Source organism: Podarcis bocagei (genome assembly GCF_964188305.1).
Source record: "Podarcis bocagei genome assembly, chromosome: 1".
NCBI classification, from domain to species: domain Eukaryota; kingdom Metazoa; phylum Chordata; class Lepidosauria; order Squamata; family Lacertidae; genus Podarcis; species Podarcis bocagei.
The window spans coordinates 121,888,861-121,906,708 of NC_138125.1; the positions used below are offsets into that span (position 1 = coordinate 121,888,861).

A 17,848-nucleotide genomic window follows, 5' to 3' on the forward strand; every position below is an offset into this window, starting at 1 on the left:
ATAATAATTACTGATTGGAGTAGCGATAACCTTCTGACCCTGCCTATTTATACTGAAGCAAGGGTTGAGAATAGCAATTGCTGGCCTATTGAAATAAGTTAACATATGGATCTTGCACGTATGGGCTCCATATGGTAAAAAGGTTCCAGGTGACTGTAGCAACCATCTGTTCCAACAGCCGCTACACGCACCTGTTGGAAAAACCTTCCCAGCCCTCTCTCCCCAATGCTGTCTGCCTGTTTACTCATCCAGTGGTAAGACCTTGCAATACCACAGAATAACAGGGTATCATTGAAGCTGCACCAAATGTAGCAACTTCCGGGTTCTTCTCTCATGTTGCTTTTTTTTTTTAAATCACGTTGGATTTCTATTCTACCCTTTCTCAAAGAAGCTCAAGACAGAGCATTCGGTATCCCTCCTTGCCCTCACAACAATTCTGTGAGGTAAGTTAATCCAGTAGCAGTGGAGGTGCTCAATTCTGTGAGGTAGGTTAATCCAGTAGCAAACTTTTTCAAAGAGGGCCAGATTTGATGAAGCGTTTTTTTGGGAATGAAGTTGGGTTGAATCTGTTGAGGTTTTTTTTTTAGGATTTTACCCCAAGGGGCTGGATTAAATTGAGTGGCGGACCAGGGGCTGGATTAAATTGAGTGGCGGACCAGATTACCTCCCCAAAACAGACTTTGGACATGCCTGCAGTAGGGGCTGGCAAGGCAATGTTCCTCACCTGTTTTCCTGATGCCAAGTGTCCTTGCTGTTTCTCTCGCAAGATGGGAGAGACGCAGGGAACTCAGCAGCGGGTGTGCACAATGGTGGAGCCCATCTCTGCTCCCACCCTGCACTGAGCTCCCTGACAACTTGCCCCTCATCTCTCTTGGTAATTCACAGCGGCTTAATTCATCTATGCATTTATTCACCATTCTGTTTGTTTAACATGGTATCTCTCTTGGCTATCAAGATGCCACAACTTAGAGTTGGTACACATGCTCTCCAGGGACAAGTCTACATTTCAAGTTCAATACAATCCCAATTCTAACCCCCAAAGATCCTTTAAGTAGTATGGGGGCTTACCTTAAGTATTGCAGTGAGGAAAGGAAACTGGAGTCCAACCCGCCCCACTTTCCCTGAGAAATGTTTCAGAGTCCCTACTTGTATTACAGGAGGAGGAGGACAAATAAATATTTTAAATTCACTTTTTACTCCAGAAGAAAATAATAGTCTGGGCCTAATATTTCCTCATACAATTGAGCTCTCTGGACATTCAGCACCTGTATGGAGGGAACAAGCATTCCCTGTGGTAGTTGCTAGAACTTATTCCTTAAGAATATTTGTTACCCGTGTAAAAATACATTGAGCACAATGACATTTATTTCCTTAACAAGGATGAACAGTACTAATAAGCAGCACCTCCAGAATTCTAAAAGAACAGCACGGTTGAGAAATTTTAGTTTTATGTAACTATAGGAACTTTCCTGGTGGATTTGTGATGTTTCAAGAAAAATGCTCCACAAACATCAAAGAATTACAGGACACTTCACCAGGCTTCCAGATCCCATGCTGATCTTACAGCCATAGAAGTAAAAATAGACCTTTTTATTTGAAAACTACCTCTGGCACAACGGTAATGCAAAGAACGCCATGCCAGTTTAAAAGTGCCAATCTCAGAGCTGACATTAAGTACCCTTATGTTTTAAATCTGAACATTCTTTTTCTAAAATTAAGCACACATTTATAAGATGATGGCAGTTGAAATACTTGTAGTTAATTAGATGTTTCCTTACCTGTGCATGGGTGCTGCTCCTGTAGGCAAGTCCGATCTGTGGCCTGATGAGGTTTCTACATTGGCAATTTGGTAATCATGAGTGCACTGGGATCATACTGTCCCAGAAGACCAGGCCTATAATCTAGAGTTTCCTCCTAGCTTTCCAGCTGTCACTGCTATACAACAACATATAAAGCTCTTACAGGCTGAGAACTGGAACGTCTAATTGGAATCGAAGAACGGGCTAAGAACAGACCCGCTTCAGAATTATTGTACCCAACTTATCTGGGGAAGGGAGGAAAAAAGAAAAACAAATCTACCAAAAATACGCAGTGGTTTATCAGTGGTTTAAGAAACAGATTATATTATATAGCATTGTATGCAGAGCACCCCTGCACTGAGATGGGAAGAGGACTTATTTAATGCTAATAGACCAGCCTTCCTCAAACTTGGCCCTCCAGATGTTTTTGGTCTACAACCCCCATGATCCCTAGCTAGCAGGACCAATGGTCAGGGATGATGGGAATTGTAGTCTCAAGACATCTGGAGGGCCGAGGTTGAGGAAGCCTGTAATAGACAATGGAAAGAGATGTGCTCTTGGTGTTACTCTGATCAAAATCTTGATAGCGACTCCTTCACTGATAAAATAACAAATTTATATTGGTATAATTTTGCTGCTTGATTAATTGGGGTTATATAAAACAAACACACACACACACACAGAGATAGAGAGAGAACCAACTGAAGTTTGCAGCTCCATTTGTAACTCAAGGAAATATGTTGCCTCGCTGATAAAGGTAAAGGTAAAGGGACCCCCGACCATTAGCTCCAGTCGTGGCCGACTCTGGGGTTGTGGCGCTCATCTTGCTTTATTGGCCAAGGGAGCCAGCGTACAGCTTCCGGGTCATGTGGCCAGCATGACTAAGCCACTCCTGGCGAACCAAAGCAGCGCACGGAAATGCCGTTTACCTTCCCGCTGGAGCGGTACCTATTTATCTACTTGCACTTTGATATGCTTTCGAACTGCTAGGTTGGCAGGAGCAGGGACCGAGCAACAGGAGCTCACCCTGTCACAGGGCTTCGAACTGCCAACCTTCTGATCTGCAAGTCCTAGACTCTGGTTTAACCCACAGTGCCACCCGCGTCCCTCTATTGCCTCACTGATAGAAAACCTCAAATACAGACAAGCCCCAGGAAAACTGCAGAAAAATAATGTGATAATGGATTCTGCAGTCTCCTGGAGTTCTCATATCTTCTTGGAATTATTGCATACAAATGCCCCCACAGACCTAAATATCCACCCCTCTGTCAGCACTGCTTTTACAAATGCCAGTGCTTTAAGAGAGTACAGCTGAAAGGGAAGAGGGCAGAAATGAGAGTAAGAGGATGGGTGCTGAGCTGAATTGTTAAGAGACGTAGAAACTGCAGCAAAAAGTTGCACTTGGCACCTTCAGGACTCTTGCATTGTACCCTATTTACTCAAATGTAATGCACACTGTTTTTGCCCAAATTATGTCACAGAAATTAGGGTGCACCTTAGATTTGATGGCACATTAGATTCGATTGCAAGCTTGAAAAACACTGCTGACGTAAGCAAATACTTTTTTGGTTTCAAGGTTTTGAAAAGTGAGGTGCACATTACTTTCAACACCAATAAACCTCCGGTCCTGTATGCCAACACACTGTGCTAGTCTTGTGCCAGGAAGAGGTGTGAACAGCTAGCCCTGAAGCTTAGGCTACTAGAATCAACAGAACAGAACACTTTTTATGTTAGTCCCTGGAGCTTTTCATCTCACAAATTGCTCATCAGCGACAAAACTTTCAGGAGTTGCCTATTGACAGTAACAATAACCGCTTGATGGAAACAGGGGAGCACTGACAGCAAGGTTAAGCATGAAAATAATTTGGGGGGTAGGATTCTTTTAACTATTCCAGCTCATTTTAATATGTGCATTTCAAAGAAAAGATGATTAAGAACACACTCGTTCGTGGTCTCTTCAAATTTCTAAGCATCTTTATCAGAATCTCCAGAACTGGCTTCACTTTCAGTGTCGCTTTTATCTGTATTGCTATCCTCTTCACTGCTCTCTTCACTGGTTTCCTCATCTTCTTTAGCAGCACGTTCACTTTCTAACATGGAAATATAAACGATACAAAGGTAAGTCACTCTTGCAACTCCTTTTCCAGGGAGTAATCTGTGCATTTCCTGGCTTGCATCATGGGCTCCCATCTTCCTTCCTCCCTTCTCTTTTGGGGACAGGCATCAGCCACAGCCCTTCTGCATGCTTCCCATGTTACTTGCTAGTGGTGCTGCTTCCCCTGAATCCAGGAAGTGTTTATATCTTAAGGGAAGAAGCAACGGACAGGGACCTCTTGGAATGACTTCTTTCAATAGTGCCAAAAGGAGCACAGGGACAGATTCCTTGGCTGGATCTACACTAATCTGTAAAAACGCTCAACAAACATAATATAATTCTCAATTGTATAATAGTATTCAGTATTTACAGTTTTAGCACTTACCCAATACCAGTTTTTTCTCAATAAGTGGAAGAAACTGCAGGGCCTCAGGGTTTTCTGGTTCATATATCAGAACTGGAATTTGATAAGGAGAAGACATTATTGATATCTATAGGATGAAATAGAAAATAGGACTCTATAATAATAGCTCGTCCTACTTCATAGAAGTGCAAATATATTTCTCATAAAAGTACCTCCGATTCAACAACAAACTCTGATCTGGAAGCACCCTAGAAATTACTTGCCAGTATGTTTCATCAAGGCAAACCAGATGATAACATGAAATATACAAAAGCATTTCGCTCTTTTCCAGAATCACGAATATGACATGCAAAGTGGGGGTTAACTCTTTCCTCTCCTGTGGCACAGGAGAGGGAAAACAGTTTGTGGGTGGCAATTTTCATCAAGTCTGTGGTGAAGAGGAGGGGGGTTTAAAAACCACTTCCCCATGTGGAATGGTCATAATCTTCATCAGAGCCCCCGTGCTGCTATTAACTTTTTTATATATAAATGAGATTAATGTACCTCATGCTATTATCTAGTTTGGCAAGTTACCATTCTGTTAATTTATACAGGAAGTGGTTGAAACAGGAAAACAGAAGGAACAAATTCTCCTCTGTGCCTTTCACTTTTCATTCATCATGCTTATTCAGTATTTAAACTTCTTACACGCTCAGTCCAAACATTCTTGTTATGTGTGTTTATTTATCTGGAGTGTTTACTTTGAGACTCCCCCCCCCAAAAAAAAGAATTCCTGTGGATGCAGAAAGACAATCATATTTATAGAGAGAGTATCATAGCCACAGGTTCTTGATCTTTCTATTTCAAACCATTCCAGAAAGAATCCAGGAGACTGCAAGTCCTTGAGCAGTGTGGCAATTTCAGAACTTGCTCCTACATAAACACCAGTCCAAAATATATCAACAGAATAATGTACTGTCGGCTGGTGGGCTTAATGAGGCCTGGAATGGGTCCCAATTTGGCCCGCGAGGCCATCTCTCCATACCGCACTCACCTGCTCCTCATCCAACATCATGAGGCCGCAAGTGAACAATTATGCCTTAAAGTGTGTTCGTGGTTGTTCCTTGCCAAGCAAGGCATCTGCCAGGGCTTATGAACAGCACTATGGAGTTCTTGACTGTGACTGTCAAAATGGGCTTCCAGTTGGAGAAGGTTCCCCACCCCTGTACTAGATGGAATGTCACAACTTAGGAAACAGATTTGGAGAAACAATGCAAGTCAGGAAAAAACAAAACCCCTTTGCAGAACTTACTCATCTGACAAAGCTTTTTCGCAAGGCTGTATTTCTGCTCCATTATTGCCTTCAGAAACTATAAAGAAAATTTAAAAGTATGCAAATTAATACAAATATGAGCCAATATGACTCAACCTGCACTCAAGTCAACTCAAGGGTGTTGATCCTGCGATGCAAAGTCCAGTTTGAAAAAGCTTCAGCATGACAACTTTTTCACACTGAGGACACATGATGCACGACATTTTGTCAAGTAGATCCATTCCTCCACGCATTGTATGTCATTACCAACTCATCTGCAGTGACCTAAAGCATCGCACAGACTGTGCATATTGCAGATGATCTATATCAGGGGTAGGGAACCTAAGGCCCGGGGGCCGGATGCAGCCCAATCGCCTTCTAAATCCGGCCGGCGGACAGTCCGGGAATCAGCGTGTTTTTACATGAGTAGAATGTGTCCTTTGATTTAAAATGCACCTCTGGGTTATTTGTGGGGCCTGCCTGGTATTTTTACATGAGTAGAATGTGTGCTTTTATTTAAAATGCATCTCTGGGTTATTTGTGGGGCATAGGAATTCGTTCGTTTCCCCCCAAAAATATAGTCCGGCCCACCACATGGTCTGAGGCACGGTGGACCAGCCGTCGGCTGAAAAAGGTTGCTGACCCCTGATCTACATGCATCAATGTAGCACTGGGAAGGAAGAGTGTCTTATGTTCTAAGCTGTTTTCTTCCAGAGGCTACTTATCTAGAGTGGTAAGTACAGTCATACCTCAGAAGTCAAATGGAATCCGCTCCAGAAGTCTGTTCGACTTCCAAAACATTCGGAAGCCGAGGAAGCTCCCTGCAGCCAATCGGAAGCTGTGGAACCTGCGGCAAATGTTCGGGTTCCAAAGACGCACTTCCGGGTTTGCGGTGTTTGGGAGCCAAAACGTTCGATTCGCAAGGCATTCGACTTCCAAGGTACGACTCTCATTTCTTATTCCCTTTTATTTAACCAAAACCTCCCCATTTTAGATGTACCGTATTTTGCGCCCCATAAGACGCTCCGGCCCATAAGACGCACCTAGTTTTTTTGGGGGGAAATAAAGGGAAAAAATTATTTCCCCCCCAGGCGCGGGGCTGGGGCAGCCTGAGCTTCCCCCGACCCCAGCCCCCAAACAGGCAGCTCTCTGCAAGCCGTGGGAGCCCAGCGGTGGTTCCCGCTGCTTGAGGAGAGATCCGCGAAGCCTGCACGTGCTGGGATCAGCGCTTGCAGGCTTCGGGATGCCTGCAACTCTCCCCAAGCAGTGGGAACGTTCCCGCTGCTTGGGGAGAGATCCGCGAAGCCTGCACGTGCTGGGATCAGCGCGGGCAGGCTTCGGGATGCCTGCAACTCTCCCCAAGCAGTGGGAACGTTCCCGCTGCTTGGGGAGAGATCCGCGAAGCCTGCACGTGCTGGGATCAGCGCTTGCAGGCTTCGGGATGCCTGCAACTCTCCCCAAGCAGTGGGAACGTTCCCGCTGCTTGGGGAGAGATCCGCGAAGCCTGCGCGTGCTGGGATCAGCGCTTGCAGGCTTCGGGATGCCGGCAACTCTCCCCAAGCAGTGGGAACGTTCCCGCTGCTTGGGGAGAGATCCGCGAAGCCTGCGCGTGCTGGGATCAGCGCGCGCAGGCTTCGGGATGCCTGCAACTCTCCCCAAGCAGTGGGAACGTTCCCGCTGCTTGGGGAGAGATCCGCGAAGCCTGCACGTGCTGGGATCAGCGCGGGCAGGCTTCGGGATGCCTGCAACTCTCCCCAAGCAGTGGGAACGTTCCCGCTGCTTGGGGATAGATCCGCGAAGCCTGCACGTGCTGGGATCAGCGCTTGCAGGCTTCGGGATGCCTGCAACTCTCCCCAAGCAGTGGGAACGTTCCCGCTGCTTGGGGAGAGATCCGCGAAGCCTGCGCGTGCTGGGATCAGCGCTTGCAGGCTTCGGGATGCCGGCAACTCTCCCCAAGCAGCGGGAACGTTCCCGCTGCTTGGGGAGAGATTCGCGAAGCCTGCGCGTGCTGGGATCAGCGCGCGCAGGCTTCGGGATGCCTGCAACTCTCCCCAAGCAGTGGGAACGTTCCCGCTGCTTGGGGAGAGATCCGCGAAGCCTGCACGTGCTGGGATCAGCGCTTGCAGGCTTCGGGATGCCTGCAACTCTCCCCAAGCAGTGGGAACGTTCCCGCTGCTTGGGGAGAGATCCGCGAAGCCTGCACGTGCTGGGATCAGCGCTTGCAGGCTTCGGGATGCCTGCAACTCTCCCCAAGCAGTGGGAACGTTCCCGCTGCTTGGGGAGAGATCCGCGAAGCCTGCACGTGCTGGGATCAGCGCTTGCAGGCTTCGGGATGCCTGCAACTCTCCCCAAGCAGTGGGAACGTTCCCGCTGCTTGGGGAGAGATCCGCGAAGCCTGCACGTGCTGGGATCAGCGCGCGCAGGCTTCGGGATGCCGGCAACTCTCCCCAAGCAGTGGGAACGTTCCCGCTGCTTGGGGAGAGATCCGCGAAGCCTGCGCGTGCTGGGATCAGCGCTTGCAGGCTTCGGGATGCCTGCAACTCTCCCCAAGCAGTGGGAACGTTCCCGCTGCTTGGGGAGAGATCCGCGAAGCCTGCGCGTGCTGGGATCAGCGCTTGCAGGCTTCGGGATGCCGGCAACTCTCCCCAAGCAGTGGGAACGTTCCCGCTGCTTGGGGAGAGATCCGCGAAGCCTGCGCGTGCTGGGATCAGCGCGCGCAGGCTTCGGGATGCCTGCAACTCTCCCCAAGCAGTGGGAACGTTCCCGCTGCTTGGGGAGAGATCCGCGAAGCCTGCACGTGCTGGGATCAGCGCTTGCAGGCTTCGGGATGCCTGCAACTCTCCCCAAGCAGTGGGAACGTTCCCGCTGCTTGGGGAGAGATCCGCGAAGCCTGCACGTGCTGGGATCAGCGCTTGCAGGCTTCGGGATGCCTGCAACTCTCCCCAAGCAGTGGGAACGTTCCCGCTGCTTGGGGAGAGATCCGCGAAGCCTGCGCGTGCTGGGATCAGCGCTTGCAGGCTTCGGGATGCCGGCAACTCTCCCCAAGCAGCGGGAACGTTCCCGCTGCTTGGGGAGAGATCCGCGAAGCCTGCACGTGCTGGGATCAGCGCTTGCAGGCTTCGGGATGCCTGCAACTCTCCCCAAGCAGTGGGAACGTTCCCGCTGCTTGGGGAGAGATCCGCGAAGCCTGCGCGTGCTGGGATCAGCGCGCGCAGGCTTCGGGATGCCTGCAACTCTCCCCAAGCAGTGGGAACGTTCCCGCTGCTTGGGGAGAGATCCGCGAAGCCTGCACGTGCTGGGATCAGCGCGCGCAGGCTTCGGGATGCCTGCAACTCTCCCCAAGCAGTGGGAACGTTCCCGCTGCTTGGGGAGAGATCCGCGAAGCCTGCACGTGCTGGGATCAGCGCTTGCAGGCTTCGGGATGCCTGCAACTCTCCCCAAGCAGTGGGAACGTTCCCGCTGCTTGGGGAGAGATCCGCGAAGCCTGCACGTGCTGGGATCAGCGCGCGCAGGCTTCGGGATGCCGGCAACTCTCCCCAAGCAGTGGGAACGTTCCCGCTGCTTGGGGAGAGATCCGCGAAGCCTGCACGTGCTGGGATCAGCGCGCGCAGGCTTCGGGATGCCTGCAACTCTCCCCAAGCAGTGGGAACGTTCCCGCTGCTTGAGGAGAGATCCGCGAAGCCTGCACGTGCTGGGATCAGCGCTTGCAGGCTTCGGGATGCCGGCAACTCTCCCCAAGCAGTGGGAACGTTCCCGCTGCTTGAGGAGAGGTCCGCGAAGCCTGGAGAGCGAGAGGGGTCGGTGCGCACCTACCGCTCTCGCTCTCCAGGCTTCAGCGAAAGCCTGCATTCGCCCCATAAGACGCACCCACATTTCCCCTTCATTTTTGGAGGGGAAAAAGTGCGTCTTATAGGGCGAAAAATACGGTATTAATTGTAGTCATGCTTATTATGCTCTGTTAAGAATCAGTCTTGTATGCATCTAACCTCTTTTACAATTATCTAGATTTTAAATAATATTTTGGTCAATGTTTATCACACGGAGAAGTATTCAAAACTTTACTGCTCCTGTAGGAAAGGCTAGTTTTGCCAGAACATCTGTTTACTTAATTGGGGGGGGGGGGGAGGATTACCTCTCCCATTAACTGTAGCGGTGCAATTCTCTTTTCAACCTCACAGTCACTTTGTTCATTATTTTCATCCTCTGAACTCTCTGGTGGCTTCTTGTCGGCATTTTCTTTAGCTATACCTTCCCTTTGCTTCTCAGTACTGACCTCACCGTTGGGTAGCTTTTCAACAACTGCGGAATTTTTCATCTTTTCATCTACACAAAAAAATTGTATTATAGATGAAGAGGCATTAATAAACATTTCTGTAAGCAAAACTGTGACCAATTAGATTACCTTTTCCAAAATTTTCAGGGGCTAGCCATGCAGCAGGGAAAAAACCAGAGGGTTTTGAGACACCTTAGTGACTAACTAACTCATTCTAGCGTAAGTATTCATGGTTTAGCATCACATTTATGAGATGTTAGTCTTTAAGGAGCCATAAGGCTACTTTCTAAATGACTACTATTTCTCTGTATCCTGTGTTAAATAATATTTCAACATAGATATGATTAATAGAATAAAGAGAATGTGAACAGACAATGAAACCCCCAGGGTACGATCTAGTCAAATCCATGCATTTTTAGATCCCACTGATTTATTTTATCATATTTTTATTTTGTCCTTTCTCCAAAGAGGCACCAAGAGGTTGTGCTACTTTATCTCCACAAGAGCCCTACACTTCATGCTTGAATTTGAATCCATGCTTCTTCAGCTCAGTTGCAGCAATCTACCCACTGCTCCACACCTGCTTTCAGTAGGACAACCACAATAATTAAGGAGTTGAAACCACTACGAGGAAAAACTAGTGTGTTTGGGGTTATTTGGCTTAGAAACCAACAGCTGAGGAGAATATGATAGAGGTTTATAAATATATCATTGTGTGGAAAGAGTATATAAATATATTTTTTCCTCCTCCACCCCCTCACCCGTATTTTGTCATCTTATCAACATTAAATGGCAGTAGATTCAGAACAGACAAAATAACTTTCATACATAACACCATTTGAATTCAATCCAGGATGTGTACCCCATTAATCCTTTTTAGATGCCTAGTAGTGACATAATCCACATAATCTCTATACAACTGCCTTGAGCCCTCTGGGTATAGTGTGGCATATAAATCAATCAATCAATCAATCAATCAATCAATCAATCAAACAAACAAACAAACAAACAAACAAACAAACAAACAAACAAACAACTTTCCTCTTTTCTTGACAGCTCTGCCAAATCTGTACTGCTATCTCTTCCTCCTGTCTTGATCATGAAATTCACATACCAAGTATCTTTGGTTCCATTGCTTTGCTACACCTCTGCCAGCCTAGTCAGTCCTCACATGACACTCCCAAATTTAAAAATCCACATGAGCCTGGACTTTTATTTAGTAGGGTTGATGAGCCACGACATCACATACAATTTATGACATGAGAGTTAGCTCACAAAGATGTAATCGAAGGCAGCAAAAAGGGCTATATGCGTTGAGCAACTGCACCTTAAAAGAGAATTTCCTTAAAGGAAGGAAAAACACACCACTTGCAACAGTTTACCTGTCAGCTATTGATAATGATAATAATAATAATAGAAGAAATAAAGGTACAGTGAAACTGTGATGGTGGCCCAATTCATGTATCCCCAGAAGTGGCAGACACCATCTTAGAGAAGGCAATCTGCTTCCTTTCTCACATACTCAAAAGAAGAAGAGTTTGGATTTGATATCTCGCTTTATCACTACCCGAAGGAGTCTCAAAGTGGCTAACATTCTCCTTTCCCTTCCTCCCCCACAACAAACACTCTGTGAGGTGAAGGGGGCTGAGAGACTTCAGAGAAGTGTGACTTGCCCAAGGTCACCCAGCAGCTGCATGTGGAGGAGCGGGGAAGCGAACCCGGTTCACCAGATTACGAGTCTACCACTCTTAACCACTGCACCACACTGGCTCACTGCTTCTTTTAAGATAAAGCTCTTTGTAACATGTATTAAGCTTCCCTTTGTTTATGTCTGTAATTAATAACAACAATAACCAGAACTATGAAAGTTGAGGTGAGCAATGCCTCTATATTGATTTATCTAGCTGTGATGCTACAAGAACAGCTCCAAAAATAGCAATGTTGCTATGGGCAGACCAGAATCTCTCCCCCCATACCATAATATCTGGGGGGGGGGGATCTTTCCTACAGACCATACTGAGCACTGAGATCCGCAGAGGGTGCCTTCTTGGGAGTTCCTCAGCCCCCAGAGGCTTGTGGGGAGGGTGACAGCCCGGGAGAGGGCATTCTCTGTGGCGGCCCCTGAGTTGTGCATCTGACACCTTCACTGAACAGCTTCTGGCAAATGCTGGAGATCCATCTCTTTATCCTGACTTTTGACACCTGAGGTGTATATTTTTAGGACCCACCTTATTTTTGTGATTGTAAGTTGTTTAAACTGCTTTTAATATTGGGTTTTTAACGCTGTAACCCACCATGGGACTTTGGGGTGAAGTGTGCGTCATTAATAAAAACATTCTTGTGTAGACAAGCCTACCCAGATGTTCAGGAAGTAAATTTTATCTACTTTAGTATTTTAACTTTTGTATGTTTTAAAGTACGGTTGTGGATTTTTCTTGATTTTGCTGTTTCACCTTTTGTAAACTGCTTGAAGTTTTTTTTAATGGTCCAGCAGTGTATAAATTTTATGAAAAACAAACAAACAACAATATAACAAGACTACATTTTGGGCTAAAGCATACTTTAGTAAGGAGATCAGCACCAATAAAGACAAGGTTAAAAGTATTCCTTAGTGGTAGTACCTTTCACTGAAGCTTACACTATATCCATGAGGTTCGAATTAAGATGAAACACACAAATTAATGGCATCTATCAATCAAGAAAATACCTTTTTGATATTATGCTTAACTAAATCTAGACATATTTTATAGCCAAAGAAGCTGAAAGAGATTAATAAATGAAATATATTTTGTTTGAACCAACCATTGACTTCCAATTCTGTCTTCACCTCAGTTATCTTAGTTTCATGATTCAGCCTCTGTAAATCAGTTTCTAATTGTTGATCATTATGAATTTCTGGGAGAAGAGAAAGCAGAAGTAAGAGATAAAATGCACCGCAATTCAACAGCAACAATATTTCCCCCCTCAAATTTATGTCTTTAGGGTAGAGAAATCCATACTATTTCATATTTCAACAACATGTTTGATAGTCTAATGAAGCTAGCATATAGTAACAGAAATGTAGTTTTCCTTGCCAAGAAAAAAGTGCACGATGTCAGCTCATATTGAATTCAACTCAGAAACTACAATGTCCATACAGTCCTCATCTTCCTTCATTGAGGTCCAGCGCCAAGGACTTTCTGGCGGTTCCCTCACTGCGAGAAGCGAAGTTACAGGGAACCAGGAAGAGGGCCTTCTCGGTAGTGGCACCCGCCCTGTGGAACGCCCTCCCACCAGATGTCCAAGAGACAAACAACTACCAGACTTTTAGAAGACATCTGAAGGCAGCCCTGTTTAGGGAAGCTTTTAATGTTTGACAAGACTATTGTATTTTAATATTTTGTTGGAAGCTGCCCAGAGTGGCTGGGGAAACCCAGCCAGATGGGTGGGGTATAAATAATAAATAAATAAATAAATAAATAAATAAATAAATAAATAATTATTGAAGCACTTGTTGAACTGCATGCTACAATCTATAGGCAATTAGCCTATTATAGTCTGTAAAAAATTTAATCTATAAAAATATAGAATAATTCATACTAGATATTGTAATATGGGTGTCTCAAAGCAAATTAATCATTGAATACTTTAGCAGGTATGAAAACTAACTTATGAAGTAAGCGAAAGGAAAGGAAAGGAAAGGAAAGGAAAGGAAAGGAAAGGAAAGGAAAGGTAAAGGACCCCTGGATGGTTAAGTCCAGTCAAAGGCGACTATGGGGTTGCGGTGTTCATCTCACTTTTCAGGCCGAGAGAGATGACATTTGTCCACAGACAGATTCCAGGTCATGTTGCCAGCAGGACTAAAACGGTTCTGGCACAATAGGACACCGTGACAGAAGCCAGAGCACATGGAAACACCATTTACCTTCCCGCCACAGCGGTACCTACTTGCACTGGTGCGCTTTCGAACCGTTAGGTTGGCAGGAGCTGGGACAGAGCAACGGGAGCTCACCCTGTTGTGGGGATTCAATCCGCCAACCTTCCGAACGGCAAGCCCAAGAGGCTCAGTGGTTTAGACCACAGCGCCACCCGCATCCTACTCCTGCTCTGATGTGCACAGAGGTTCAGTAAAGGCCAGGGTATATAGAATATAATAATAATAATAATAATAATAATAATAATAATAATAATAATAATAATAATAATAATAATAATTTATTATTTGTACCCCGCCCATCTGGCTGGGTTTCCCCAGCCACTCTGGGCGGCTTCCAACAAAGATGAAAAATACACTAAAATGTCACATATTAAAAACTTCAGATGTCTTCTGAATGTCAGGTAGTTGTTTATCTCTTTGACATCTGGTGGGAGGGCGTTCCACAGGGCGGGTGCCACTACCGAGAAGGCCCTCTTCCTGGTTCCCTGTAACTTGGCTTCTCGCAGTGAGGGAACCGCCAGAAGGCCCTCGGCACTGGACTTCAGTGTCCGGGCAGAACGATGGGGGAGGAGACGCTCCTTCAGATATACTGGACCGAGGCCGTTTAGGGCTTTAAAGGTCAGCACCAACACTTTGAATTGTGCTCGGAAACGTACTGGGAGCCAATGTAGGAATAGTGCTCTCTCACTCTCTGCAGAGATTATTAGGACACCGACACGCTTTAAAATGCTTCTTGGGAGCATCACTGCCACTGGGATATGGCCTATCAATGCAGGTAGAGAGAACACAAAATAAATGGAACTACAAAATAAATGATGCCAAAGAAAAGACAGTTGGCGAGGATTCCCTCTTGATGCAGAAAGCATACAGAATGCTTGTTGCTCACGTAGATTCCACTTTATCAAGATGAATCATGTTCAGCAAAGGTACTTTCAAGTGTGAAGGGGTCATAGCTCAGTGATAAAGCACATGCTCTGCATGCTGAAAATCCCAGGCTTGATACTAAGCGAATCCAGGAAAGGTGGGAAAGACTCCTGACAAACCATGGGAAGAAGCTACAAATCACTGCCCTAGATGAGCCAATGGTTTGACTTGGGGCCCTTCTAGATATCTTTTCTATGGTGCACTCATTATGATTTGTGCTTATGGTGGTTTTAGGGCAATTATACACTATTTGAGGGATGCGGGTGGCGCTGTGGGTTAAACCACAGAGCCTAGGACTTGCCGATCAGAAGGTTGGCGGTTCGAATCCCCGCGACAGGGTGAGCTCCCGTTGCTCGGTCCCTGCTCCTGCCAACCTAGCAGTTCGAAAGCACGTCAAAGTGCAAGTAGATAAATAGGCAAACGGGAAGGTAAACGGCGTTTCCGCGCGCTGCTCTGGTTCGCCAGAAGCGGCTTAGTCATGCTGGCCACATGACCCGGAAGCTCCCTCGGCCAATAAAGCGAGATGAGCGCCGCAACCCCGGAGTCAGCCACGACTGGACCTAATGGTCAGGGGTCCCTTTACCTTTATACACTATTTGTCTTTTAATACTGTTTGCACCTGCAAAGGCTACCTGGTGGTATGCTGCTTTTGTTTCTAATCTGTGCACCTCCTGTAACTTCCCGCTGAAACCCTGCAACTTTACCTAACACAATTTTTCCTGGGTTGCTGTTTCTCGTCCCACTTTAGCTCCATTACAGTGCAAGACTGCCCTTCCAGATGGTAGTAATGTGATGACATTAGGGAGGCATCACAGAACAACTAATAAGGCAGAGTGATTTATGGACAGCCCAGTCTAACTCTACCACTGATGCATTATTGTTGCATTACTGAGGAATACCATGGCTGATGACATTGAAAGCCACTGAGAGGTCGAGGAGAATTTACAAGGACACATTTCCTTTGTCTCTCTTCTGAAAGAAGTCATCATGACCAAAGCAGTTTCGATGGCAAAACTGGGCCTAACCCCCAACTGAAATGGATCTAGAAAATCAGTATTCTCAAACAGTGCTTGGATCTGGTCTGCACATGGCTGAGGGATAATTTGAACTCTACTCTCCTAGTTTGCAGTCTAGTAACACAGAACTGCATAGGTTCTATATACATACATATATATATATATATATGCAGGTTTTGGTGTTTTCGGGTATCTTCCCGTGTAAGAGTTGGGGTGTCTAGGCGACGTTTCGACGAGGTCTCACTCGTCATCTTCAGGCTGGTGCTTTCGGCTTCTTGTTACTAGAACAGAGCAGGATCTCAGTGTTTGAGTTCCTATAAATACTGTTGAGGGGGTGTGGTGTATAGCCTCCAACGTTCTGGGCAGAGAGGAAGTTCCCAGGTTATTGTGCCTTTTCTTCTTTTGTTCATTAATTACTTGAGGGATATCTTGAGTGATTTCTTGAGTGATATTCTGAGTACCACTTAGGAGGGTCATTAGGTGTGGATTAGTTGCTAAAGCTTTCGTGTCTTGACCTCTTGAGCTTGTGAAGAGTTTTTTTGAGTTTTTCTGAGAAGAGTTTTTCTGAGAAGATGGCTGTACTGCACTTAGTTGTGCTCTGGCTTGGCTTCGTGTATAGGGGCGAGCTGTGGTTTTGTGCCCTGTGCCAGCCAGATCTGTGTAGGGATTGCAGGGGGGTGCAGCATCCGGAGGTGCCACTATGGTTTGGCTACTGGATGGTATCTGTAATTTATCTGTGGAGAGGGTCTGGGTTTGGGTCTGGTGTGGTTGATTGGAGATGGCGTTCTGTGTGCCTCTGGTTCTGGTGTCGGTTTTTGTGGGGAGGGCTAATTTCCAGATGTCTGGCAGGCGGGACGTGTCGTCACGCTTGTTCATGTTGTGAGGGTGTTTCTCTATCTCGATGGCTTCCATGATTATTCTCTTGTGGTGATGTTCCATGTTAAAGAGCAATTTGGAATCTGCAAAATTAATTTCGTGTCCTGTTTCTTTCATGTGTTGGTAAAGAGAGGAAGTTTTTTCTTCTTTTTTGACGGCATTCTTGTGTTCTGCGATACGTGCATTTATTCGTCTGTTTGTTTGTCCAATGTACGTGGCTGGGCAGACTTTGCAGGGTATTTCATAGACCCCTTGGTTTTCTAACTGGATTTTATCTTTTGGGTTTCTGAGGATATTGGCTATTTTTTGGTTGGTGCAAAAGGCTGTTTTGATATTGTGTTTATGGAGGATTTTGCTAATTTTATCTGTGGTGCCCTTGATATAAGGAATAAGCTAATCCAAAAAGAAACACCCCCCAAAAACCAAGACACAGAAGAAAACAATGGCATGGCCCTCCTTCCTTATATCAAGGGCACCACAGATAAAATTAGCAAAATCCTCCATAAACACAATATCAAAACAGCCTTTTGCACCAACCAAAAAATAGCCAATATCCTCAGAAACCCAAAAGATAAAATCCAGTTAGAAAACCAAGGGGTCTATGAAATACCCTGCAAAGTCTGCCCAGCCACGTACATTGGACAAACAAACAGACGAATAAATGCACGTATCGCAGAACACAAGAATGCCGTCAAAAAAGAAGAAAAAACTTCCTCTCTTTACCAACACATGAAAGAAACAGGACACGAAATTAATTTTGCAGATTCCAAATTGCTCTTTAACATGGAACATCACCACAAGAGAATAATCATGGAAGCCATCGAGATAGAGAAACACCCTCACAACATGAACAAGCGTGACGACACGTCCCGCCTGCCAGACATCTGGAAATTAGCCCTCCCCACAAAAACCGACACCAGAACCAGAGGCACACAGAACGCCATCTCCAATCAACCACACCAGACCCAAACCCAGACCCTCTCCACAGATAAATTACAGATACCATCCAGTAGCCAAACCATAGTGGCACCTCCGGATGCTGCACCCCCCTGCAATCCCTACACAGATCTGGCTGGCACAGGGCACAAAACCACAGCTCGCCCCTATACACGAAGCCAAGCCAGAGCACAACTAAGTGCAGTACAGCCATCTTCTCAGAAAAACTCTTCTCAGAAAAACTCAAAAAAACTCTTCACAAGCTCAAGAGGTCAAGACACGAAAGCTTTAGCAACTAATCCACACCTAATGACCCTCCTAAGTGGTACTCAGAATATCACTCAAGAAATCACTCAAG

At 46.1% G+C, this 17,848-nt stretch overlaps 1 protein-coding gene across 4 annotated transcripts in view; it reads right to left on the minus strand.

The window, feature by feature from the left end:
• Nucleotides 1–3,744: 3,744 nt before the first annotated feature.
• ERICH2 (glutamate rich 2) overlaps nt 3,745–17,848 on the minus strand; it is a 29,203-nt gene continuing 15,099 nt past the window's right edge. For all 4 annotated transcript variants that reach the window (XM_081183191.1, XM_081183192.1, XM_081183190.1 and 1 more), the window contains 5 exons: nt 12,625–12,717; nt 9,682–9,872; nt 5,550–5,607; nt 4,280–4,351; nt 3,745–3,889 (listed from right to left, as the gene is read on the minus strand). In XM_081183191.1, coding sequence (XP_081039317.1) covers nt 3,765–3,889; nt 4,280–4,351; nt 5,550–5,607; nt 9,682–9,872; nt 12,625–12,717 — 539 coding nt within the window. In that variant the 3' untranslated portion in view covers nt 3,745–3,764. The remainder of the gene's footprint in view (nt 3,890–4,279; nt 4,352–5,549; nt 5,608–9,681; nt 9,873–12,624; nt 12,718–17,848) is intronic.